This window comes from Leuciscus leuciscus (genome assembly GCF_965113295.1).
Source record: "Leuciscus leuciscus genome assembly, chromosome: 1".
NCBI lineage: Eukaryota > Metazoa > Chordata > Actinopteri > Cypriniformes > Leuciscidae > Leuciscus > Leuciscus leuciscus.
In genome coordinates this window covers 67,689,519-67,715,202 of record NC_138725.1, presented here as the reverse complement: position 1 = coordinate 67,715,202, position 25,684 = coordinate 67,689,519, and the positions used below count along the sequence as shown (strand labels likewise).

Genomic DNA, 25,684 nt, shown 5'->3' with positions numbered 1-25,684 from the left:
CTGGGGTAGGGTTAGGGTTAGACCGCTAGGAGGCGCCTTCTGGCCCATATCTATCTGCGTCTCTTATTGACGCTAAAGGGTGCCATATGCGTTGGATGTAGACGAAATGTCAAAAGCGTCAGTATATGACGCCTTGGGATGAGATCGGGCTGGCTACCCTGGGGAGATATCATTAGGAAGCATGGAATTAGTTTTCACTGTTATACTGATGATACTCAGCTCTATATTTCTTCACGCCCTGACGAAACTTACAAATTCACAAAATTAACTGAATGTATAGGTCAGTGGTTCTCAACTCCAGTCCTCGGGACCCACTGCTCTGCACATTTTGTATGTCTCCCTTATTTAACACACCTGAACCAGACCATCAGCTCGTCAGGAGAGACTCCATGAACTGATTTGAGTGTGTCAGATAAGAGAGACATACAAAATGTGCAGAGCAGCGGGTCCCGAGGACTGGAGTTGAGAACCACTGGTATAGGTGATATAAAAAATTGGATGACTAGTAATTTCCTACTACTTAATTCTGAAAAAACAAAGATTCTAATTATTGGACAAAAAACGTCCTCACGTAATAATCTAGAATAATGGCTTGATGGCTGCTCTGTCAAGTCTTCGTCGTCGGTTAGAAACCTGGGTGTGCTCTTTGATACCAATCTTTCATTTGAAAGTCACGTGTCAAGTATCTGTAAAACCACATTTTTCCATCTTAAAAATATATCTAAATTACGTCATATGCTCTCATTGACAAATGCAGAACAATTAGTCCATGCGTTCATGACATCAAGGCTAGATTATTGTAATGCTATTATGGGTGGTTGCCCTGCACGCTTAATAAACAAATTACAGCTGGTCCAAAACGCAGCAGCTCGAGTTCTTACCAGAACCAGGAAGTATGACCATATTAGCCCTGTTCTGTCAACACTGCAATGGCTCCCTATTGAACATCGTACACATTTTTAAATATTGCTGATTACTTACAAAGCACTAAATGATTTAGCTCCGCAGTACTTGAGCGAGCTCTTAACGCATTATAGTCCTTCATGTCTATTGCGATCTCAAAATTCCGACCAGTTGATAATACCTAGAATATCAAAATCAACTGCTGGCGGTAGATCCTTTTCCTATTTAGCACCAAAACTTTGGAACAGTCTTCCTAACATTGTCCGGGAAGCAGACACACTCTGTCAGTTCAAAGCTAGACTAAAAACACATCTCTTTGACCTAGCATACACCTAACACATTATAGACTTTTATAATTCAATGTTAGGCTGCATAGATTAGGTCAGCCGGAACCGGGAACACTTCCCATAAATCCTGATGTACTCGTTACATCATAAGAAGAATGGCGTCTATGCTAATATTAGTCTCTGTTTATCCCGAGGTTTACCGTAGTCCGCCGGATCCAGGCTGTATCCAGATCTGATGAAGGACCTGCACCTGGACGCGACGATAGCGCAGTCCTGAAATGTCAACTAGGCTCTTCCCTGTGAAGGCCTCCCTCCCCTCCCTTTACCTCTCTACAGATAAAGCGTTGTCGGGATAATTCCGGTTCGCGTGGCTACGTGGAAGCCATAAAAATTCTGTATTATTAATTTTAAGGCCAGACAAGTAGTATGTTGAGGGTTGATTTGTAGGGAAGGACTACACATATATTCAAATGCACATACCTACAGACTGAACTCGTAATACGCATGTGCACGTCATCGGCGTTCTCACTGGTTCGCGTTTTTGAAGTTTGCGCAGAAAGAACTTATGAGTTTTCTGTTAAAACGGTGTCGTGTTAGCGGCCCCTAAGTTAATAACTAATGATCGTTGCGACGGAAGTGAATCAATCACTACCATCCGCCATCTCTGCTGATCACCATCATTGTCCGTTCTCCGCTCTGGTTTCTTCTCTACCTGCAAAGACAATCATATTACTCATTCAGCTAAGTTCATTTATCATCTCACGCTTTATATGTAGAAGCAAAAATATGAATTATGAACAGATAATTAGGACAAATGTTAGCTATCCCTCACTTGTGAAAAAGATGTTTAAATGTATTGAATGTGCACTTGTATGTTTAATTCGAATCTCATATATATATATATATATAAAAAGAAAAGAAAAGAAAAGCATATTTTAAAATACGTAGAGGCAGCGCTTACTAAAGGCGGTGTCCTCAGATGATGCCATGTCCTCCTTTACAAAACGAATGTAGTTTTGGATCTCTGAGATGCGCTTGCGATTCCTCTTCACCTCATCATTGTGTATCTATTAACACAAACAAAAAGGATTTATATTTTATTTAATAACAAAAGGTCGTTCTGATCCTGGACATCTGCATGGTAGGCTACAACGTGATATAATATAATTTAATAATATTGTTAAGGAGTTCACAGGAGGTGTGTTCATATAAGTACCGATTTCAGCAGAGCACTCATCCAGCGTTTGACCCGTGCCAGTAGCTCATCCTCCCTGTCATCAATCTTCTGCAGGTGGGTGTCGTGAGAAGCACTGACTGCATTGGTCACTGTGTCTTTATCTACCAAGAGCTACAGGGCAGCATAGGAAATGAGGACGAAGGATCAGTCAATACTAAAACTAAGTGTCTGGCATATAGTTACGATGGCTTTTGACTTCTTAATTATTCATAATTATACACAAATTAAGTGATCATGAAGACAGTTTTCCACTGACCGTTGCCAGATCATCTGGTATTTCCTCCTCTAGCTCGCTTTTGACCACCTTCTCCAGTGTTGCCAAGGCAATCACAAGCTGTTGTTCATGGTACCGGTTCTCCAGGTCTCGACAGGTGTCAGAGTTAAAAAAGTCTTACCCTTAAAAGAAACCCCTTTTTTTTTTTTTTTTTTTGCTTTGTTGGACAAAGGATACTTTGATCTCTGCATCAGGATCCTCAGCAAACATGCTGTCGAAAAGTTGAGGTCCATTTAAGAACTCCACGAATGCGTCCTGTGAAAGAAGGAAGCAATATTTATTCACTACTGTCAAGAAGAGTATAAAGTTTGTATGTCCAGTAGAAAGAAGATTTTAATACAGTGCAGCATTTTAAACACTGTAGTGTAAATCTGACTTATTGAACCTTGAGCATTTAAGATCAGTGTTCTTGTACTTGAATGAGATGGATGGCATGGTGATGTTGGTTACCTTGTGTAGTTGAAGCTCCTTGTCTGTGATCTACATATAAAGTGATACAAGAAGCAAAAAATATGAATTATGAACAGAACATTAGGACAAATGTTAGCAATCCCTCACTTGTGAAAAAGAAGCATGTTTAAATGTATTGAATGTGCACTTGTATGTGTAATTCGAATCTCATATATTTTACAAAACTCTACTTGCAGATAATATAACATGAATGCACTTAATGAGAGTTCACTTTCATGAATGTTTCTTAAGTAAACTTTTAAAAAGTGCACTTTGCAATAATGTAAAATGAAAACTTTGAAGTTCATTTTAAAACATTTTATTGGTCATGCTTTAAATAAGTACGCTTATTTTGATGTATTGACTAACGTTTTAAAGCTCAAGTAAAGTACTTGATTATAATTTAAACTGTAGTGTGTTATTCAATATTATAGTTAATATATTTTAAATGTACTAAATTGCAACTTCATCATTAAGTTTGTAATTACAAATATATTTAAATGCGTTTTTCAATAGAAATTACATTAAAGTATATTTTAATTTACACTCTTAAAAATAAAGGTTCTTTATTGGCATCGATGGTTCCATGAAGAAACTTTAACATCCACGCAACCTTTCCATTCCACAAAAGGTTCATTATAGTAGAAAAAGGTTCTTTAGATTTTAAAATGTTCTTTATACTATAAGAAAAAATAATGGTTATTTTTAAGAGCTGATCACTTACAGGTTCTCGCTGCAAAAAACAAAAACTTTATTTTAATGAGTGTTAATGCTCGGCAGTTTATTCTGCAGTAAACCTGAACCCTATTTAAAAGAAAATAGAAGTAATTATGAAATTGCATAAAGATCTATGCCTGGTTTCACAGACAGGGTTTAGATTAAGCCAGGATTAGGCCTTAGACGTTCCTTATAAAACAAAATAAAAAAACATTACTGGTGTGCATCTTGAGACAAAACAATGGCACTGACATATTTTAAGATATATCAGTGCAAGTTGCTTTCAGTTAAAAAAGCTCAAACATGCATTTTAGTCTGGGACTAGCTTAAACCTTGTCTGTGAAATTGGGCAATAAATCAGAAAAGTTCAGCTAATTTCATTTATCATAGATTTACATTTTAAATTTAAATTGCAATTAAGTGTCAGAAAACATTACATTCAGTTTGCACTTAAATATTTTATTCTAAAGTATAATATTTCCATAATAGGTCCTCTTTTTAAAAGTGTGCTAGTGCACGTCTCTTTCACAAGTGGTCAGCTGAAAAACCAAGCAACTGCAATTATATGCAGCCGCGGATGTATGAGAAATGACTTATTAATGTCTCACTAACCGTTGGTTGTTCCAGCAGTCTGTAGTCCAGATAGACCAGGTCTGGGAGATATGCCGCCACAAATTTCTTAAAGTCCTCCTCGTCACAGATGGGATTTCCCGCAAGGTTGAGAGTGTGCAGATTCTTAAACTGTCTGAGGTACAGCACCTGCAGGGTCAGATATGATTTCCTTCAGCTTTATGTTTGAGTGACACTCATGAATTGGAATATTGGAAATTAATTAGTGGATGGCTGCATATTTTGGAGTCAGACTCATTTTCATCCTTCTGGGATTCCACATTTTCTAAAAATGTATCATCTAAAATATAGTTGGCTTACATTATCCACTTGAGCAATGCTATTGTTTCCAATAGAGAGGATGTTCAGGTTCTGCAGCGCATCCAGATTTTCAATGACAGAAATCCGGTTGTTGAACAAACTCAAGTCCTCAAGTTTCACAAGAGAGTCCAGTCCTTCAATCACTTCAATATTATTGAATGACAAATCTAAGGAATATAAGAATTCTGGGTTAGTATTTGGAGATACTCCGGATATGTTTTTGATATCAGTCGGACAGTCTGTACTCACCCAGCCAGATCAGATTAGTAAGGTTTTCTAACCCTTCAATCCTCTCAATAACATTATTATTCAGCTGAAGAGTTGTTAGAGAGGGGAAATGCCACGGGTGGGGAATCTTTAGGATGTCTACAAAAAACATAAATATTATATTAATTATATTTTTCAATAAATAAATAAATATATGCTATTTTTTATACAATGAACTGTTATTGAAATTAGGCCTATACCAATCATGATAATGAAAATGAATGAAATCAAATAAAAATCCTGTCATTAATTACTCACCTTCATGTCGTTCCAAACCGTTCATGTTCGAAACACAAATGAAGACCTTTTTGATGAAATCTGAGAGATTTCTGTCCCTACTTTGACAGCTACGCAACTATCACTTTAATGTTTCAAAAAGTTCACAGAGCAAGAGAATGAACCTCATTGGTTCTATCAGAAGCTCAAACATGCTGCGTAACACGAGAATGAACCTCGCTTGAGCGAACAAGCTTGAGCTTCAGTTTACCACAACTGATGTGCGAGTTAATAAATGTTTATATGTGAATGAAAGCCTAAATTAAATTTGTTCATCATATAATGCGATCGTGTCTTTTCAGAAAATGTATTGGACTAAACCGCTCAATTCATATGGATTAGTTTTACAATCTCTTTATGAACTTTTTAAAGTGTCAAAGTGGTAGGCCTAGTTGCGTAGACGTTCAATAGACCCTTTTACTGTTTGTACACAATGATGACGTATGCGCGCGGATATTGGCAACGGAAGTATGGCGAGAATCAGCAGCGTGTCAAGCTACGCGAGCGGATTAAACAACAGACGCGAGCATTTTTTATTATGTCCTCGCTCCAATCAACACGTTTAATCGCCTGCAGCCACTCTTCTGAAACGGCCGTGATCCTGTCGGAATAATATAAAACTTAAGCCCCTTGGTGGAATATCGATTAGTGCAACCGTAAACGCAACAACCAGACATTTTGATGCTGGGAAACCGTTTTGATAAACTTTCGGAGTTGCTAACACGTTAGAGCCAGTGGAGAAAAACACCACTTCCGTTGCCAAAATGCGCGCGCAACTATTTGATCACGTGTAAAAGGGTCTATGGAGGGACAGAAATCGCTCAGATTTCATCAAAAAGATCTTCATTTGTGTTTCGAACGTGAACAAAACTCTTATGGGTTTGAAACGACATGAGGGTGAGTAAATGATGACAGAATTTTTTTTTTTTTGTGAACTGTACCTTTAACACTGATTAAAAAACATTATATGTGTGAGAGTGGGGATGTATTTTACTTGTCATGAAAATAATGTCTAAATAAATAAAGTGGGTTTCACTTTTTCAATAATTCAAAATATATTCTTATTTTTCTCTTGATTTTGGGGGTGAAATATGTCCCAGGAAAGTTTTCATGAGATTCACCCAGAATAAAATAAAAAATCAATCAAAAATGTTTAATTTTACATTAAAATGAATTTAATTACGGTTCTTACTTCTGAAGTCCATCCGCAGATGATACACCCCCTCTGGGTGGGCTAAGGCTATTTGTCCAGCTGGTCCTTGAGGTCCCTGTTCAACAACTGCTTGTTGTAGCATCTCCTCATCCATTAACGTTACTTTGGGTTTATCCTGTTCTCTGCTCATTTTCCAACGCTTCTGATTTTATTTTATTATACCTTTATTTAACCAGGGAAGAAAATCACATTGAGATAAGATATTTCATTTACAAGTGAGCCCTGGCCAAGGTAGCAGCACACAGTAAACATAATAAAAACAAAGTAAAATTAAGTACATAAAACGTCTCGGTTACATATGGTAACCCTCGTTCCCTGAGGGAGGGAACGGAGACGTACGTCGTGGTGAACGACGAATAGGAATCTCGCTAGAGAGGCCAATCTACTTCGAGTGAAACTAAAACAAGCCAATACACATTGGCGTGCAATCATTTGCATCAGCTGCACAGCCTCGCAGCGCGGGTATTTAACGAGCAGCTGGTGTGATTGCACTTCAGTTTTTTGCTGAGGAGCCAAGCCTGAAAAGCTGGTCGCCCCGGCGGGTAGCAGCAGATGTGGCGACGGGACGTACGTCTCCGTTCCCTCCCTCAGGGAACGAGGGTTACCATATGTAACCGAGACGTTCCCTATCGTCCGGTCACTACGACGTACGTCGTGGTGAACGACGAATAGGAATCCCTAGCAAAGCGCCACAGCTGCTGCACCCCATCCAGCGCCCCGTGTAAGCCTCCTCACCTTCTTGCCTGGAAGGACGATAGGAGAGGGCTTACACCGAGAGTATCCGTCACTGTTGTTCCGTTATAACCCATACAGTGAGATTATTGGATAACACTGGGAAAGCGTGCCCGATCTGAGGGAGGGGAACGCTGCGGGAGCCACATTCTTAAGAAGAGTTATGTGGGAATAGACATATGGACTAACCCGAGGGTTGTACTGCATATGAATAATGGGTGACTTAGCCCAAGGGAAAGACACGGGCTTCCGTTTAGGAGCAGCCGTGGAGAATATACACATATGGGATCCCCGTAGGGTCACACATATGGGACCCAGCCTAGACCCGGATCTCAAGGATTCAGCGGATAAAGGCCTGGCACTGGACGCTCCGCCATGTCCGTGCCGAGGGTGTTGGAGGACTCAACAGGTTCGACTCTGGAGCAATAAGGATGCACAGTAGGATGCAGCAAGCCGACATAGCCGGTACTCACAGTGCTTCTACCCGTTTAGGGTGAGAACACGGGAGGACACAGGCTCTACACGTAGGCTATAGAATCTAGCGAACGTGTTAGGTGTCGCCCAGCCCGCAGCTCTACAGATATCTGTTAGCGAGGAGCCACGTGCCAGCGCCCAGGAGGATGCAACGCCTCTCGTGGAGTGTGCATGCAACCTGAGCGGGCAGGGCACGCCTTGAGCTTGGTAAGCCAAGGCGATGGCATCCACTATCCAGTGGGCCATCCTCTGCTTGGAGACAGCCTTTCCCTTCTGCTGGCCTCCGTAACAGACAAAGAGCTGGTCTGAGGTCCTGATGCTTTGAGTTCTGTCCACGTACATACGCAGAGCGCGAACGGGACAGAGCAAAGCCAGGGCTGGGTCTGCCTCCTCCAGGGGCAGCGCTTGCAGGTTCACTACCTGATCTCTAAAGGGAGTGGTAGGAACCTTGGGCACATAGCCAGGCCGGGGTCTCAGTACAACATGGTTGTCACCCGGCCCGAACTCTAGGCACGATTCGTCGACCGAAAATGCTTGCAGGTCCCCTACCCTCTTGATCGAAGCCAGTGCAATCAGCAGCAAAGTCTTCAAGGAGAGAAGCTTTAAGTCTGCTGACTGCAAAGGCTCAAAGGGAGCATCCTGAAGTGCTCGGAGCACCAGGGAAAGGTCCCAAGAGGGTATGGAGGGGGGACGAGGAGGATTTAATCGTCTCGCCCCCCTAAGGAACCTGACGACCAGGTCGTGCTTCCCAACTGTTTTGCCATCTATGTGGTCATGATATGCTGAAATAGCAGCAGCATGTACTTTAAGGGTGGAGGGAGACAGCCTTCGCTCCAACCCTTGCTGCAAGAAGGAAAGCACTGACCCTATCGAACATCTTCGGGGGTCCTCTCTACGGGAGGAACACCACTCGACGAACAGGTTCCACTTCAAGGCGTACGCACGTCTCGTAGACGGCGCTCGCGCAGAAGTGATGGTGTTAAGTACCTCTGGGGGTAAGTCACCTAGAACCTCCGCGTCCCGTCCAGGGACCAGACATGGAGTTTCCAGAGGTCCGGACGCGGGTGCCATAGGGTGCCCCGTCTCTGAGTCAGAAGATCCTTCCTCAGAGGAATGGGCCAGGGAGGGACTGTCACGAGGAGCATGAGTTCTGGGAACCAAGTCCGGGTGGGCCAATAGGGAGCCACCAGAAGGACCTGCTCCTCGTCCTCCCTGACTTTGCACAGGGTCTGTGCAAGTAGGCTCACTGGGGGAAATGCATATTTGCAGAGGCCCCGGGGCCAGCTGTGAGCCAGTGCGTCCGTGCCGAGTGTTCCCTCGGTCAGGGAGTAAAACAGCTGGCAGTGGGAGGTCTCTGAGGAGGCAAACAGGTCTACCTGAGCCTCCCCGAACTCTCTCCAGATCAGCTGAACCACCTGGGGGTGGAGTCGCCATTCTCCCGGGAGCACAGCTCGTGATAGCTCGTCGGCCACACGGTTGAGCACACCGGGGACATACATGGCTCGAAGCGACCTCAGACGCTTCTGACTCCAAAGGAGGAGATGGCGGGCGAGTTGCGACATGCGACGGGAGCGTAGACCACCTTGACGGTTGATGTACGCAACGGTCGCAGTGTTGTCCGTACGGACCAGCACGTCTCTGCCCTGTAGCGGCCTTTTTAGGCGGCTCAGAGCGAGACGAACTGCTAGCAACTCGAGGCAGTTGATGTGCCAGTGCAGTTGGGGGCCCGTCCACACCCCTGACACTGCATGCCCGTTGTACGTGGCACCCCAGCCGGTGGCAGAGGCATCTGTGAATACCACAGCATGCCTGGACACCTGTTCCAAGGGGACTCCTGCCCGAAGGAACGAGGGGTCTGACCAAGGGCTGAAGGTCTGGCGGCACGCCGGTGTGATTGCCACCCGGTGAGTGCCGTGATGCCACGCCCATCTCGGGACTCGGCCGTGAAGCCAGTGCTGAAGCGGTCTCATATGGAGCAGCCCGAGCGGAGTTACCGCTGCTGCCGCTGCCATATGCCCCAGGAGCCTCTGAAAACATTTCAGTGGGACCGCCGTCCTGCCTTTGAACGAGTTCAAGCAGTTCAGCACCGACTGAGCGCGTTGCTCTGTGAGGCGCGCTGTCTGTGCGACCGAATCCAACTCCATACCGAGATAAGAGATCCTCTGCACGGGGGCGAGTTTGCTCTTCTCCCAGTTGACCTGAAGGCCCAGCTGGCTGAGGTGCCTGAGCACGAGGTCCCTGTGTTCGCATAACTGTTCTCGAGAGTGTGCCAGTATGAGCCAATCGTCGAGATAGTTGAGAATGCGAACGCCCTGTTCTCTCATGGGAACAAGGGCCCCCTCCGTGACTTTCGTGAAGACACGGGGGGACAGGGCCAGCCCGAAGGGCAGGACCTTGTACTGATATGCTCGACCCTCGAATGCAAAGCGCAGAAACGGCCTGTGTCGAGGAAGAATCGAGACATGAAAGTACGCGTCCTTCAGGTCGATCGCTGCGAACCAATCTTGGGGACGGATGCATTCGAAAATGCGTTTCTGCGTAAGCATTTTGAACGGTAGCTTGTGAAGGCTCCGATTCAAAACTCGCAGGTCCAAGATCGGTCGTAACCCACCTCCTTTCTTGGGTACAATGAAGTAGGGACTGTAGTGCCCTGACCTCATATCGGCTGGAGGGACCGGCTCTATCGCATCCTTTGCCAGTAGGACTGCGATCTCCGCACGCAAGACATGGGCATCGGCTGCTCTCACTGTAGTGGAGTGGATGGCCCGAAACTTGGGGGGACGCCGGGCGAACTGAATCGCATAGCCGAGCCTGATGGTCCGAATGAGCCAGCGAGACGGACTGGGGAGCGCTAACCAGGCTCGCAGAGACCGTACAAGCGGGACCAAAGGGACCGTAGGCGTACCCGGAGTGGGGCAGCGAGGTGGAACACAGGGGCTCGACTCGGGAGGCTCTCTCTGGGAGGCAGCCCGTAGCGGAGTCTGAGTGTGCTGTGCAACACTTACCTGATTCCACGAGGCCGGAGGTGCAGGAGGCGGCTTGGTTGCGTCCTCGAACTGCACACTGCTGCCTGCTGGCGATAGAAGAGGCGGATGAGAGTGGTGAGGATTCTCTCCCCCCACTGCTCTCCGGGCCCTCTTCGGACCCAGAGATGTAAGAAACTGCTCTTTTATTGAAAATTTGGGTACCGCTGGTTTTGAGGCCAGCGGCGGAACAAAAACAAAAGGAAAACAAGGATTTTCCACCCGGCCCTCTTCCGGGGGATGGAGCGATGCGGTCATCGTCTCCTGGAGAGCAGTCCCTGCCATCTCTGGGTCGCCCGTCCTAGGGCCGCTTGCTCCTGGCTTTGCCGCCCTTCTTAGCGGGGTCCTGGACGGGCGGGGCGGCCCGCCTGCGACTGGCTCCACGGCGCCGTTTAGATGGAGGCTGCTGCGGCGGCGCGGGAGCAGGGGCAGACGCAGGAGGCCGCCCTCGGCGACGAGCAGACTGAGGGGCCGCAGGCGGTGGGGTGGGAGCAGCAGCTGGCCGTCGCGGCAGGATGTGTCTGATGGCCTCAGTCTGCTTTTGTACAGCCGAGAACTGCTGGGCGAAGTTCTCGACCGCGTCGCCGAAGAGGCCGGTCTGGGACACGGGGGAGTTAAGGAACCGGAGCTTGTCGGTCTCCCTCATGTCGGCCAGACACAGCCAGAGATGGCGTTCCTGGACCACCATGGTGGACATCGCACGACCCACCGACCGCGCGGTCACCTTCGTCGCACGAAGCGCGAGGTCCGTCGCGATACGAAGTTCCTGAAGAACTTGGGGATCGTGACCACCCTCGTGCAGGTCCTTCAGTGCCTTGGCCTGATGGACCTGCAGCAACGCCATAGCGTGCATGGCAGAGGCGGCTTCCCCACAGGCCTTGTAAGCCTTGCCGGTTAAATCCGACGAGTACTTACAGGCCCGGGAAGGAAGACACGGTTCTCCACGCCAAGTGGAGTTAGGGCACAGTTGCATCGCAACGGCCCGTTCCACTGGCGGGATACGCGTGTATCCCTTAGCCGCCCCGCCATCAAGGGTGGTGAGGGAGGAGGAACCACTGGGACGGTTTCTGGCAGTGAAAGGTGCCGTCCATGTCCCCGTAAGCTCCTCATGCACTTCCGGGAAGAAAGGCACTGGGGTGGGTTGCTGAGAACCAGCACGCGCCACCCCGAGATACCAATCGTCCAACCTCGAGGGTTCGGGACACGGTGGAGGATTCCACACGAGCCCGACCCCTTTGGCGGCCCGGGAAAGCATGGCCATCATCTCCGGGTCCGTCTCAGGCACCGCTGGCACACCCGAAGGAGGCAGCGGTGCCGAGTCGTCGTCCGCAGAGAGGTCTGACCCACCCTCCGATGCAGCGATCGACATCTGGTCTTCAGGGGGAGCCCCAAAGGAGACAACCGGTACACACCGCGAGGATGGTCCAGCTTTCTCCAATGGGGGCTCCACTGGCTGCGGAGCGTGAGAGGGGTGAGGGTTCCTAGGGGGTTGGTTCCCCGAAGGAGACGCGCTCACCGTAATCCTCAGGTCACCCGTGTCACTGCCCGAAGCAACCCTCTGAGGAGGATTGGATCGAGGCAGAGGCACGGGGACTCCGCCCCTTTGCAGGAACGTGAGTCTCGACCGCAGCTCCGCGATGGTCATCTTCCCACAATGGGTACATGACTCATCCACCAACGCTGCCTCAGCGTGTTTAATGCCCAGACACACGAGGCAGCGTTGGTGACCATCCCGTGAACCCAGGTAACGACCGCATCCAGAAACACACAGATAGAAAGTCATCTTTAAAAAGACGCTCTCTATCTGTGTAAGCTCTTTTAGGGACTGCTCTCACTGGTGCTGAAACACGCAGGGGAACAGTCACTGCGAACACAGACAGGAATGTGCACCTGTCTGTGCGCTGTCTCTCTCTTACCAGCTGTTAGAACAGCCTTTGAGCGCTCTAATGGCGCACCTTACCAGCTGTTATAACAGCTTTTTTTGTTTGCTCAGTATGTAAAACAAAAAAAGACAGAGAAGGTAAAGAGAGAGAAAGAAGACTGCTCGCGCTGCCGTGCTGTAACGCCCGCACCGGGAAGGAGAGGTCCGAAAAGGCTTGTCTTGTCACTCTGTTTGTAGAACGCATCGAAGTGCTTGGCTCCGAAGCAAAAAGCTGAAGTGCAATCACACCAGCTGCTCGTTAAATACCCGCGCTGCGAGGCTGCGCAGCTGATGCAAATGATTGCACGCCAATGTGTATTGGCTTGTTTTAGTTTCACTCGAAGTAGATTGGCCTCTCTAGCGAGATTCCTATTCGTCGTTCACCACGACGTACGTCGTAGTGACCGGACGATAGGGAACAATAGGCACAACATGATGACTGGACCCGTTTATTACCTGCAGTAACGGTGATTAGCAGTGCAATATTATCTAATATCAGGGGCGTCACTAGGCCCTTTTTAGGGGGGCTTCAGCCCCCCTAAACTTCTGCCCAGCCCCCCTAAAAAATATTTGATTAATAAATTTTTGATCGCTTCAGTCCCCTTTAAAAAAACTCATATGAAACGGCGGCAAGCTGCGTCAAGTTTCGGCTCCTCCCCTTATCTGAGTCTGCTTGGATTTTCAGCGCATTTTTCAATCTGCAGTGGCGCCGAGCAGAGCGAACATCAGAGAGTACAAGGTGTGTCGTGAGTGCATTTATTGATAGATTGCTATGATATTACATCTGCATCGGTGCAGTTCTTTGTCATAAATGCATTGCAGTTTACATAATGTAATGTTACTGGAGCATTGGGAGCAACACAGGACGGTTCGGTTTCTCATCCAATACCAATACGTTTCGCTGCGTTCACCTTCAGCCCTTATCACAGTGTGATAGTTGTTTTTTATTCCTACAAAAATGAAGCGATTAACACCCATGAAAACATACTTTAGAAAACGATCATGATTTATTTTAATTTACTTTTTAAACTTTAAAACATATTATTTTGTATTTCGGCATTACATTATGCTGCCATGCACAGAAATGATTTAAAGACACACATCATTGTCTGAAAGCACTAGATGGCCCAGAGAGAGAAACATCATTATTATTTTGGAGTTTTTTTGTTTTGTATTAATAAATATAGTTTTGTATTAAGTAATAATGAATCAGGAGGAGTGTACATACATATATTAGAGTAAGAGTAGAGTAAAGGGATTTGTGATTTTCTTTTAAGTACTTGATTTATAGAAGTGGCAAATTGATAATTCATGTTGTTATTTTTAATAAATAGAAATAAATATAGAACAGATTAATCATATTGCCAATAGACAGTTACATTAATACATGTTTAGCTGGTTAGTTAAATGATTTGAAATTAAATAGATTTTCACGGGGTGACTTGATGAATAACCAACCGTATTGTTGATTACAAAGGCTAAAAAGCTTAGAAAATAAAATAATTTATATTTCATTGTAGATGGACTTAGTTACCTAGCTTTCCTGGTAGCTTTGTCTGAGAAAATGATTCATAAATCAACCTATCAGTTGACCCTATGTTTACTTTCGTTACTGACAGACAAAAATAAAAAGCCTATATCAGTCAACGTTCAGCTTTAGGAGGGAAAAAGACAGAGCAAGAGAAAAACAAAGAGAAAAAGAGTGTGATGCTGATGAGGTGAGAAAAAAAAACAGCTGCCCGCACATTGTTTTAAAGCTATTGTCATCCAATTTTTTTGGCCTTCAAAACATCTTAAAATGCACATATGTAGATCAGAGAAATCAAAATTTTCTCGGGGGAGCATGCCCCCGAACACCCCTAAATACCTCACATTCGGTACCTCAGTGATTATAAAACCGTGCCATATGCATGTTATTGGATGAATGAATGAAACTAGTTAATAATGAGCATTAGACCATAAACTATCTTTTTTTTTTTTTTTTTTTACATCATACCCTCATTGGGGGCTGAGCCCCCCTAAAATGAAAATCCTAGAATCGCCCCTAATATTAATATTATCTAGTGCAATTGCAATCTTATTTTGCAGACCTGTCACTATAAAAGCAGTCAAAACACTGTATCAGTCACCTATTTCAAATGTTATTACTAAAAGCTCGTTCATTTGACAACAGACTTACCTGGAAATATATCGCTGAAGTACTGGTATGATGGACGCAAACACTGTTGCTCAGCAACCATAGACTACCGCCATGACGTCATCAACTTCCGGAGTTTTCAGGAGCTTTGAGGCGCTCTAATGAAATTAAAATACATTTTAGTAATAATACTCAGCCATATAACGTTAGTGATATTCTTCGAGTATTTAATTTGTAAGATTCTTCATGAAATGGAAAATCGAAGGAAATTTGTTCAATTTTTAGTATTAATACTAAAATGCCTCCGCTATTTCTAAACTAAATTTCGAAAAGCAAACATGTCCATAAATTCATGTTTTTATAACGTAGTTTCCATACGTTTTTGCTCATTAAGAGTATTTTGTAAATTAACTCTGCCGTGTTAAGACTTTGCCCATGATTGACAGCTTCCTCGATCAATAAATTAAAGGTTCCGCTTGTTTAAACCAATCAGACAGCTCTCTGGGCGGGGCTTATGCGCGCTTAATGGGTCAGCCTCTCACTCTCACCATCGGAGGATTGTTGTTGTCATCAAGATGGAGTTCTTGTTGGGGAATCCGTACAGCACTCCCGTTGGCCAGTGCATTGGTGAGTTAGCGGCTTATAGTAGCCTGTTCTTCAATGAAATATGTTTTAATAACTGTTAATGGACATGTTCGTCCATTGTTCGTGTTAAAAATGCTTGAAATGTGTGTAGCATCTTACAGGAGCGTAAACAGTCATCAGTTAGAACAGAGTCTATTGGGGGTGGGGGGGCAAACGGTCTGTTGAACTGGGCCCTCATTAAATTATGGATAAAAAAATAAGAAAAAAAATAGGCCTATTTGTGGAAAAAATATGTAATATTTGAGTTACATAAAAGCTTTTTTATTTGTATTCTTCCTAATTGTCCTTGAAATAGTGGCCAAGAACCTAGATAAAATAGAGGCCTGGGAGATTTTCTAAACAAATATAAAAAAAAAGGTGGTGACGGTGAAGCTGGAACTAGTAAAGTCAATGTAGAGCAAGGTAAGAAACAGCGCTGCCAACGTTTACGAGCCTTGTCAGGAGTTTTCCTGCGTTTCATTTTTTTTGGCGGCCAAATGTTTGTCCCGCTAAAGCCTTATTTGATCGGTAAGTGATGTAGAATAGAATGAGTGCTGCGCCTGACAGCCAGGGCGCTTAACGAGCAGAGAGAGAGAGAGAGCCCCGGCCGCGCGCGCACACTCTCACGTCTTCAAACAACACGTCGAGCGCTGTCTCCCTCGCGCATATTGATCAAAGTCAATTGACACGATAGTAAAAGGTCGGAAGACCACAGTTTCACGTGGAGCATTTGGAATTTTTTTCTCTTGAATTACCGCGGGGTGTGAATTGTACTAAAAAAAACGTTTCCTTATCTTCTCTAGATTGTCTCATGGGCTTCTGAACCGCTCTTCAGAAGTCTGACCCGTCACCTGGACCTGTTTGCCTTGGGAGACCCTACCAGGGGCATATAGGCCCCCGGACAACTTAGCTCCTAGGATCATTCGGGTACTCAAACCCCTCCACCAAGATAAGGGGGCAGTTCAAGGAGGAGTGTAAGAAAATTTTGTACATTTTAAAGTTAAATTCCTAAATCTGGCGCAAAGTTCAAAATTAAGAGCTCCAGCCCATATTCAGTGTGCAACTTGAACAAAGAAAAAGTCAGTGCATTGACTTGTACCTGAAATTTAAATGGGACTCAGACATCTTTTTAGTTGTGATATAGTGTCTCAGTCTACATTACTCTACATACTACTATGACTACTACTACTACTACTAATATTATTCCTATGACAGTAATATAGCCATTTCTGTCAGGACCACTATTGTCATATATGATTGACAATAAGCATACAATTTGGATTGGCGGTATGGTTCCGTTCTGGGCGAGAACTCCCTGCGCATCCATGCAGCCTAGCATGGATAAGAGCAGGGAGAGCAGCAATAACCCCCCTTGGGGTAAACAGAACAGAACCAACATGAATGTATTGCAGATATCATTAATTCAAGATTTTAAAGTACGACATAATTCGAGAATTTATTCTGATTCGAAGGGAATCAGAATGCCAAATCCTGACTGACGAGAGGAGGAGCTGGGGATGGAGGAGGGTTATTAGCTCCTGAGAAACGCGATAGTTGCTGATAATACTGAAGCAGCTTATATATGTATACGGTGATAGGCGTCGTATTCCTATAGGTAGATGTGGATCAGCTGATAGTCAGCTGATGCGAGCTTGACTAACGTGACCTGCCAGAACTAACGCTACGCTTGATATATTGTAAAACAAATGCACTGAAAAATAAATGAAACTTTCATAATTAGTTTAGTCTATTTCTGTACATGCAAGAGATAAACCTGTGAGCTTTTATTTTGGCGAAAAACAAAGTTTACAAACATCTCATTACAAATGTTGAAATGTTTGAAAGTAATATCTAATATAACCAATTGCATTTATTTTAATTTCAAACATCGCAACAGACCTTTCAGATCACTCAATTTGAAATGTATAATAAATGTATATTTATATTAATACACATTGATCTATACAGTACATGCAAAAAAGTATGATATTTATACTATATTTATAGATGTATATTATCTCTATGTTTGATGTTGCTGCAGGGTGTTGTTCCGTATGAACACATTTTGTCAAGTGAAGTGAACTCTAACAGATACCCCGTGCTCAGGGAATAGTGAGCAGTGAACACTACGTAGGGAAACCCTGTGGATTTGAGTTCTAGACGTGGTCCTGTGTCTGGAACTCATAATTGAGTTTGCGTCAGTATTTGAGTCGGCCGCTGATCCGTGTGTGATTTGTTTCTCACAGAAAAAGCCACAGATGGCTCCCTGCAGAATGAAGACTGGACACTCAACATGGAGATCTGTGACATCATTAATGAGACCGAGGAAGGGTGAGAGACCAACACACACACATAAACACATGCGCACAGATCTTGCTGATGACTCACAGTGACTCTCATGGACTCATTCAGAGCAGACTGACTGGGAATGTGCTGTCGTAGCGTCTCCAGCAGTAATGGGTTCTCACAGTTCCTCTTAGACCGTTTACAGCTGACGTTGAAAAGCATAAAACGTCTGAATTTCTTTGAAAGAAGAATGTTTACAACTAGTTTTATCTGCACAGTGAAATTCAGTGCGATCCAAAACTATTGTCTTTCATTTGATGTAGGGATGCACGATACATCTGCCACCATATCGTATCGGCCGATATATGTTCATTTTTAAAGTTATCGATATCGGCCCAATAAGAAAATTTGGCCAATGTATTAAAGCCGATAAATATTCCTTCAGCTGTGCACTGTTGTGATGGTTTTCAATTGCTTGAAATATGATTTGAATCACTTCAAAAAAGGAAAATACAGTTAAGTGCAACGTGCAGTGCAAGTCTGTCATATAGGCTACAATTATAATGAGAACATGCTGGGGCACTGCCTCCAAACGGGGTGGCCGCCAGTGACCAAAAAAAAAAAAAGAGCTAAATTCTACAGTATATTACGTAAATCCTATTGATTTTTTTTTTTTTTTTAACTTGAATAAAGTTACTTTATAATATTTTGGGGATATTTTGGGGATATTTAATTAAATTTTATCAATCAATAAATTCCTCTTGAAACAAACTTTGTTGTATTATTTTAATTTAATACTGTGAAGCTGCTTTGATACAATCTGTATTGTGAAAAGCGCTATACAAATAAACTTGACTTGACTTGACTTACTTGTAAACAAATGTAGTAATAAAGCACATTTTGATTCATTTAGTTTTTTGTCATCCCTGTATATATCCATTAAGTTAAATTTGAGAGCCAGTGTTTATTATTTTTTGTGTTTTCATAAAACTAACAAGTTTATAAAATATATATTTTTTTTTTAATAATGAGCAATTTTAAAATCCCAGAAGCAGAAACGATGTCAATTATTTTCTTTTAATAAGTAGTGTGGCCATTACAATATACAGTAGTTTTATTCACAATCTCTTTCAAATAATAATAAATAAATAAACAAAAAAATAAGTAATACAAAAAACATTTTACTAACATTGTCACTAACATTTTAGTAACTAAACTGAATTTTATTAGGTTTAGTGACAACATGTTACAATGTTTACATGGTGGAATTTCTGGTAAGCTACGCTTTTTTATTATTTCAATTCAATTCAATTCAGTTATTGTGATTTGATTTAATATTGACTCATTTGGATAAATATTAGGTAGGCTACACAAGATAGGCGTTATTTTTCCTCAAGAAAAAAACAACTCACCTAATGCTGTAAACATACTGCCCTATCAGCTGGTAGTAGGCTATTATTTAAGGTTAAAAATAACTCAAATTAAATATAATGCGTTTTTTTATTATTATTATAATAACAACTTTATTTAATGATATAAGTAAAAATATAATAAATATGTAATATAGAACACATATTTAGCTAAATACTCTCTATAGCTATTTTTTTTTTCTTGCCAACTATGTGCTATAGCCTATATTATGTTCATTAAATGGCTTTCCTGAGGTAAATGTGACAATTGTTCTGCTATGTTGTTGACCTCTTCACGCTGATGAAAAACACTGATTGGTCGATATTATGTATGAGGAATATACATTTCGGTAAGCTGTACTGTATCTTTCAGTGTTCATTCAAGTTTTTTTACTATTAGCTATTACTATCTGTCACGTAACATTTACAAGCGCCAAAACGGTATTTATTGTTTGAATTTCGTAATAAAATTGACAGAATCTGAGAGCTGAGATTTTTGTATATCATAAGTAACTGTTCTGTCTAGTGTGTCGGTCTCCGTGTCCTCTTTGCTTCACGATTTTTCTGTGCGTGAGAAAATGGTTGTGTGGCGTGAGAGAGTATGAAAATTGCGTGTCTCACGGTGAATGCGTGAGAGTTGGCAGCAGCACTGTAAAAACAGTAGCAGAAATAGAGGAAAACAGTCGAAAAAGGCAGACCTCAACTAAAACAGCTGGAACTAAAACTTCTGTTTCGGTGGTGACTGGCAGCTCTTTGTTTGGTCTCTTGATTGATAAAGTAAAAGTTCAAGTCTGCGACGACCGTTGTTTATCTGGCGCTGCACTTCTTTGAAGCAAACTTCAGTAGAGTCTATAAAACTGATTGGTCGTAAAATGAACCAATCACAAGACATCTTATAGGGGGGCCACCTGGGGTGGCCAATCGAATTTCAGGGGGGGCCGGTGCCCCCCCTGGCCACCACGTAGACCCGCCCCTGGCTTGTGGTGATTGGAGAGCAAACAGGATTTGAAAAAATGATATCCGCTTCCAGAATGAACAAGACCATGTGGTGTTTTTGAAGGATCAAAGTTTTGTGTAAGTGGAGCGTTTGTTATTGTTTCACCTTTGGTATCGCAGTCGACAAGTGTGAACATTTCTAATAGTCCACCATATATACCTAATGCATGCATTGAAAATGAACTGCAGAGGTTCAGGAAAATAGTAAGTGGAATGACTTTAATTCCACTCGGGTGTAAAAAGGAAGCCTTAAAACATGTGCTGTCATTTAGGCGGCAGCTGTTTATGGTTTTAGAATCGCCGGCGTTAGATATCTCGTTTCGGGTTAGACATGAAGACAAATCATGATCTATGCGAACACCAATCATTTGAAATGCTTCAAGTGTGGTAATATCGGACATAAAAAAATGGAATGCCCGCAGAAAACACAAGTTGAAGACGATATCAACAAAACACATGAAAGTGAACAGGCGGTCGATGGTGAAGTAGGCCTAGTAGAGAATGTGGATAAAAGTCAAGTCAAGTCATCTTCATTTATATAGTGCTTTTAACAATGTAGATTTTGTCACTTCGGGGTAGGTACGCGAAACAAATTTTCCCGACAACGCTTTATCTGAAGAGTGGTAAAGGGATCCTCCATAGGGAGAGACTAGTTGGCACTTCATCGCTGCGTTGTCATCGGGTCCAGGCAAAGGTCCTCGTCAGGTCTGGATCCGGCAGGCTGCGGGAAAACCTCGGGATAAACAAAGACACTAAAATTAGCGTAGATGCCATTCTCCTTATGATGTAACGAGTACATCAGGATTTATGGGAAGTGTTCCCGGTTCCGGCTGATCTAATCTATGCAGCCTAACATTGAATTATAGAAGTCTATAATGTATTATGTGAATGCTAGGTCAAAGAGATGTGTTTTTAGTCCAGCTTTGAACTGACAGAGTGTGTCTGCTTCCCGGACAATGTTAGGAAGACTGTTCCAAAGTTTTGGTGCTAAATAGGAAAAGGATCTACCGCCAGCAGCTGATTTTGATATTCTAGGTATTATTGTCATAATTCAGGGGCGGAAGCAATATGCAAGTAAACTCCTTTATTGTTGGTCAGAAGACACAGCAAAAACACACGGGTGGGCTGGTGGCGCAGGGACTTGATGGTCAGCGTGGAGGTGAAGACAGGTGACGGTGAATCCAGTGAAGTGAACATCCAACACGACGAACACCACGAAAACACCGAACAGGACACGATCTGGAACTGGAATAGGAACAGGAACTGGAACCGGAAGAGCAGACGACGACAACACACTGAGGACACCAAAACCAACGATCTGACAGGGAAAGGAGAGTGCGATGAGTTTATATAGCAGAGATGATTGATGGTAGCTGATGAGGGGAATGAGATCAGGTGGAGTGCTGATCAACTGAACGAGCAGCCACGCCCACTCACACACACCCACACACACAAAACAACAAATACACGAGACACGAAGAAACCAGTGAATTCATGAACCGTGACAGTACCCCCTCTCCTAGGAACGCCTCCTGGCGTCCCCAGACTCCCTTACCTGTCGATTGTAATCATCGATAAGAGAGTGATCCAGGATGTCTCTGGCAGGAACCCAACTCCTCTCCTCCGGACCGTAACCCTCCCAGTCCACCAAGTACTGGAATCCGCGTCCCCTCCGCCTTGAGTCCAGAATGCGATTAACCGAATACGTAGGTTCCCCTTCTACGAGACGCGGCGGGGGGGGAACCGGGACGGGCGGATTAAACTGAGAACGAAACACAGGCTTGATTTTGGAAACATGGAAGACGGAATGAATCCTCCTGTACACTGGAGGGAGTTTGAGGCGGACTGCCACCGGGCTAATGATCTTGGTGACAGTGAATGGGCCAATAAATTTGGGAGCTAGCTTATTAGAGACGGAGCGGAGAGGAATGTTCTTAGTAGAAAGCCACACTTTTTGACCAACGACGTATACGGGAGGCTTAGACCGGTGGCGATCGGCTTTAGCCTTGGTGCGCACTCCCGCTTGGAGTAGAGTCTCGCGGGCTCTAGTCCAAGTGTGGCGACACCTCTGGACAAAGGCGTGAGCGGAGGGGACCGCGACTTCGGATTCCAGACTAGGAAAAATTGGTGGCTGGTAACCTAGACTACACTTAAACGGCGATAGGCCCGTAGATGATACTGGTAACGAATTGTGGGCGTACTCCACCATTGACAGTCGTTGGCTCCATGAGGAAGGATTCTTGGAGACCAAACATCGCAACGTTCTCTCCAAATCCTGGTTGGCTCTCTCAGTTTGGCCATTGCTCTGGGGATGAAACCCTGAGGACAGACTAACAGTCGCACCCAGTAATCTACAAAATTCTTGCCAAAATTTGGACACAAATTGGGGTCCTCTGTCGGAGACCACGTCTGTCGGGAGGCCATGTAGCCGAAAGACGTGGTCAACGACTGTTACCGCTGTCTCCTTGGCTGAGGGTAATTTGGGCAAGGGAATGAAATGGACCGCCTTCGAGAATCGGTCCACCACGGTCAAAACTACCGTGTTACCCTGAGAGGGTGGGAGGGCGGTGATAAAATCTAGAGCGATGTGGGACCAGGGTCTCGAAGGGATCGGCAGCGGTTGAAGGAGCCCATCTGGGGGTCGATTGGAAGTCTTACCAGTGGCACAAACTGAGCAAGCCAAAACAAAACTGTGAACGTCACGAGCCATACATGGCCACCAAAATCGTTGCTTAACTAAAGACGTGGTACGACTGACTCCTGGATGACAAGCCACATTGGAACAATGACCCCACTGAATGACGTTGGACCGTAATTGCTCTGGCACAAATAACCGGTTCGGTGGACAACCGGGCGGAGGCGTTACCCCTTCTAAGGCCGTTCTGACCTTCGATTCGACCTCCCATGAGAGTGTGGAGACAATTAGGGACTCCGGAAAAATGCACTCGGGAGTAGACGGGCGATCGGAATGGTCAAAAATACGTGACAAAGAATCGGGCTTGATGTTTTTGGAGCCCGGGCGGTACGAGAGAGTAAAGTCAAAACGTCCGAAAAAAAGTGCCCACCGAGCCTGCCTAGAGTTCAATCTTTTAGCGGTTCTAATGTATTCCAGATTCTTATGATCAGTCCATACGATAAAAGGTACCCCCGACCCTTCTAACCAGTGACGCCACTCTTCCAATGCTAACTTGACTGCCAACAACTCTCTGTTACCAATATCATAATTACGTTCGGCAGGGGACAAACGATGAGACAAAAACGCGCACGGATGCATTCTGTCGTCTGTAGGAGAACGTTGGGATAACACTGCACCTACCCCCACCTCTGACGCGTCGACCTCCACCATGAACTGACGTGATGGATCAGGGGTAACTAGGATGGGGGCTGAAACAAAGCGGCCTTTCAGTTTGGCAAACGCAGCCTCGGCTGCGTCTGACCACCTGAACGTAGTTCTGGGGGAGGTCAAGGCGGTCAGAGGTGAGGCTAGTTGGCTGAAATTGCGAATGAACCGCCGGTAAAAATTGGCGAACCCCAGAAACCTCTGTAGGGCCTTACGGGAATCCGGACTTGGCCAATCCACCACAGCCTTAACCTTCTCAGGATCCATACGCATCCCCTCAGACGACACAATGTACCCTAAGAAAGGAACAGACTGTGCATGAAAAGCGCATTTCTCCGCCTTGACAAAAAGACCATTCTCTAACAACCTCTGAAGCACTCGTCTGACGTGCTGAACATGTTCCTGGAGAGACGAAGAAAAAATCAATATGTCATCCAGGTAGACATAAATGAACTGATCGACCATGTCTCTCAGCACGTCATTGACGAGTGCCTGGAAGACTGCTGGACTATTGGACAGCCCAAAAGGCATAACCAAATATTCAAAGTGCCCCCTGGGGGTGTTAAACGCAGTCTTCCATTCATCCCCCTTCCTGATGCGGACCAAATGATAAGCGTTACGTAAGTCCAGTTTTGTGAAGACCGACGCTCCCTGCAACCTCTCGAAGGCTGAAGACATCAACGGCAAAGGATAAGTATTCTTTACCGTGATGTTATTCAGCCCTCGGTAATCAATGCAAGGTCGCAGAGAACCGTCCTTCTTCCCCACAAAAAAGAACCCCGCCCCTGCAGGAGAAGAGGAAGGTCGGATGAATTTGGATGCCAGAGAATCAGAAATATATTTCTCCATGGCCTCCCTCTCGGGAATAGATAGAGAGTAAAGCTTGCCTTTAGGCGGAGACGTACCTGGCAGTAGATCTATTGCACAGTCATAGGGACGATGCGGAGGGAGAGAAGCAGCCCGAGACTTACTGAACACTTCCTTCAGGTCCAGATACTCCGCGGGCACGTTTGATAAATCCACTGCCTCCTCCTGAAAAGCAGAAACAACAACAGACGGACAGGCAGACGCAAGACAGGACTCATGACAAAAACTGCTCCACTCCAACACTGATCTCTGCTGCCAGTCAATCTTGGGGTTATGCTTGATAAGCCAGGGGTGACCGAGAACGACAGGTGCAAGGGGCGAGTCCAGGATGTAAAATGAGGTAGTCTCTGTGTGATTGCCGGATACAGTGAGTGTAATGGGTCCAGTGGTGAATGCGATGGTGGGAAGGGCTTGACCATTGAGGGCGTGCACAGCAATGGAATGGGTGAGTGGTAACAGGGGAGCGTGAATCTTGTGAGCGAATGTGTAGTCCATGAAGTTACCTTCTGCCCCGGAATCCAAAAGTGCAAGACAGTCGTGAGTGTTGGCTGACCATCTAAGTCTTACCGGAAGGAGAGTAGATGTTGATGAGGTCTTCTCAGCGGAGATCCCACCCGACAGTAGCCTCAGATTTACTGCCGGGCTTGCCCTTTTACCGGGCAGTTGTAAGCGAAGTGACCAGCAGTCCCACAGTACAGGCAAAGGCCCTGGGATCTCCGCCTTTCCTTCTCCTCCCGGGAAAGCCGAGCTCGCCCGACCTGCATGGGCTCGTGATCGTAGACGGGGCTGACCGCGTCCCCGCCGCTGGCTTGCGTGGTCTCCACGGTGGTTGAAGCCCGAACCGGTAACTTCATCCGTTCAACACGAGAGAGACGAGAATCCACGCGAAGCGCCAGGTCGATGAGTCCGTTGAGTGTAGCGGGTAAATCCAACGCGTAGATCTCTCTCAGGACGCGGTCAGCCAGCCCATGCAGGAACATGTCCCACTGCGCTTCCTCGTTCCATTGACACTCAGCCGCCAAGGTCCGGAACTCAATGGCATAACCTGATACGGATCTGCTTCCTTGCTTGAGATCCGCCAGGGTTCGTGCTGCTTCTCTTCCCGCGACCGCGCGGTCAAACACCATCTTCATCTCGGCGGCGAGTGTCTGGAACGAGGCACAACACGGATCTTGATTCTCCCACACCGCCGTCCCCCACAGAGCTGCCCTCCCAGTCAGCAGTGTGAGTACGAATGCCACTTTGCTTTGTTCTGTGGCAAATGTTCTGGGTTGCAGAGAGAAATGCATAGTACAGCGTGTTAGAAAAGCTCTGCAAAAAT

General features: G+C 45.0%; 1 protein-coding gene and 1 long non-coding RNA gene across 2 annotated transcripts in view; one reads left to right on the top strand and one right to left on the bottom strand.

Annotated features, from left to right (window-relative positions):
• Window positions 1-25,684, top strand: part of LOC309512612 — a 99,184-nt gene that overhangs the window by 28,877 nt on the left and 44,623 nt on the right. The window lies entirely within an intron of this gene.
• Window positions 282-14,943, bottom strand: LOC309476683 (dynein regulatory complex subunit 3-like). The gene is made up of 11 exons (XM_082139830.1): window positions 14,884-14,943; window positions 6,534-6,716; window positions 5,048-5,164; window positions 4,799-4,965; window positions 4,481-4,627; window positions 3,152-3,181; window positions 2,860-2,956; window positions 2,684-2,817; window positions 2,407-2,538; window positions 2,152-2,257; window positions 282-1,902 (listed from the first exon to the last, which is right to left on the bottom strand). Exons 2-11 carry the CDS (start codon window positions 6,682-6,684, stop codon window positions 1,868-1,870), a joined length of 1,116 nt encoding a protein of 371 aa, XP_081995956.1. The 5' UTR covers window positions 6,685-6,716; window positions 14,884-14,943; the 3' UTR covers window positions 282-1,867.

What these genes read in the sequence shown, in the direction of transcription:
- LOC309476683 (XM_082139830.1), bottom strand. Translation starts at nt 6,684, where the DNA reads ATGAGCAGAGAACAGGATAAACCCAAAGTAACGTTAATGGATGAGGAG. An exon ending in TACCAGATGATCTGGCAACG is followed by an intron (nt 2,539 to 2,683) that starts GTCAGTGGAAAA and finishes GCTGCCCTGTAG; the next exon opens with CTCTTGGTAGATAAAGACAC. An exon ending in ATCTGAGGACACCGCCTTTA is followed by an intron (nt 1,903 to 2,151) that starts GTAAGCGCTGCC and finishes TTGTCTTTGCAG; the next exon opens with GTAGAGAAGAAACCAGAGCG.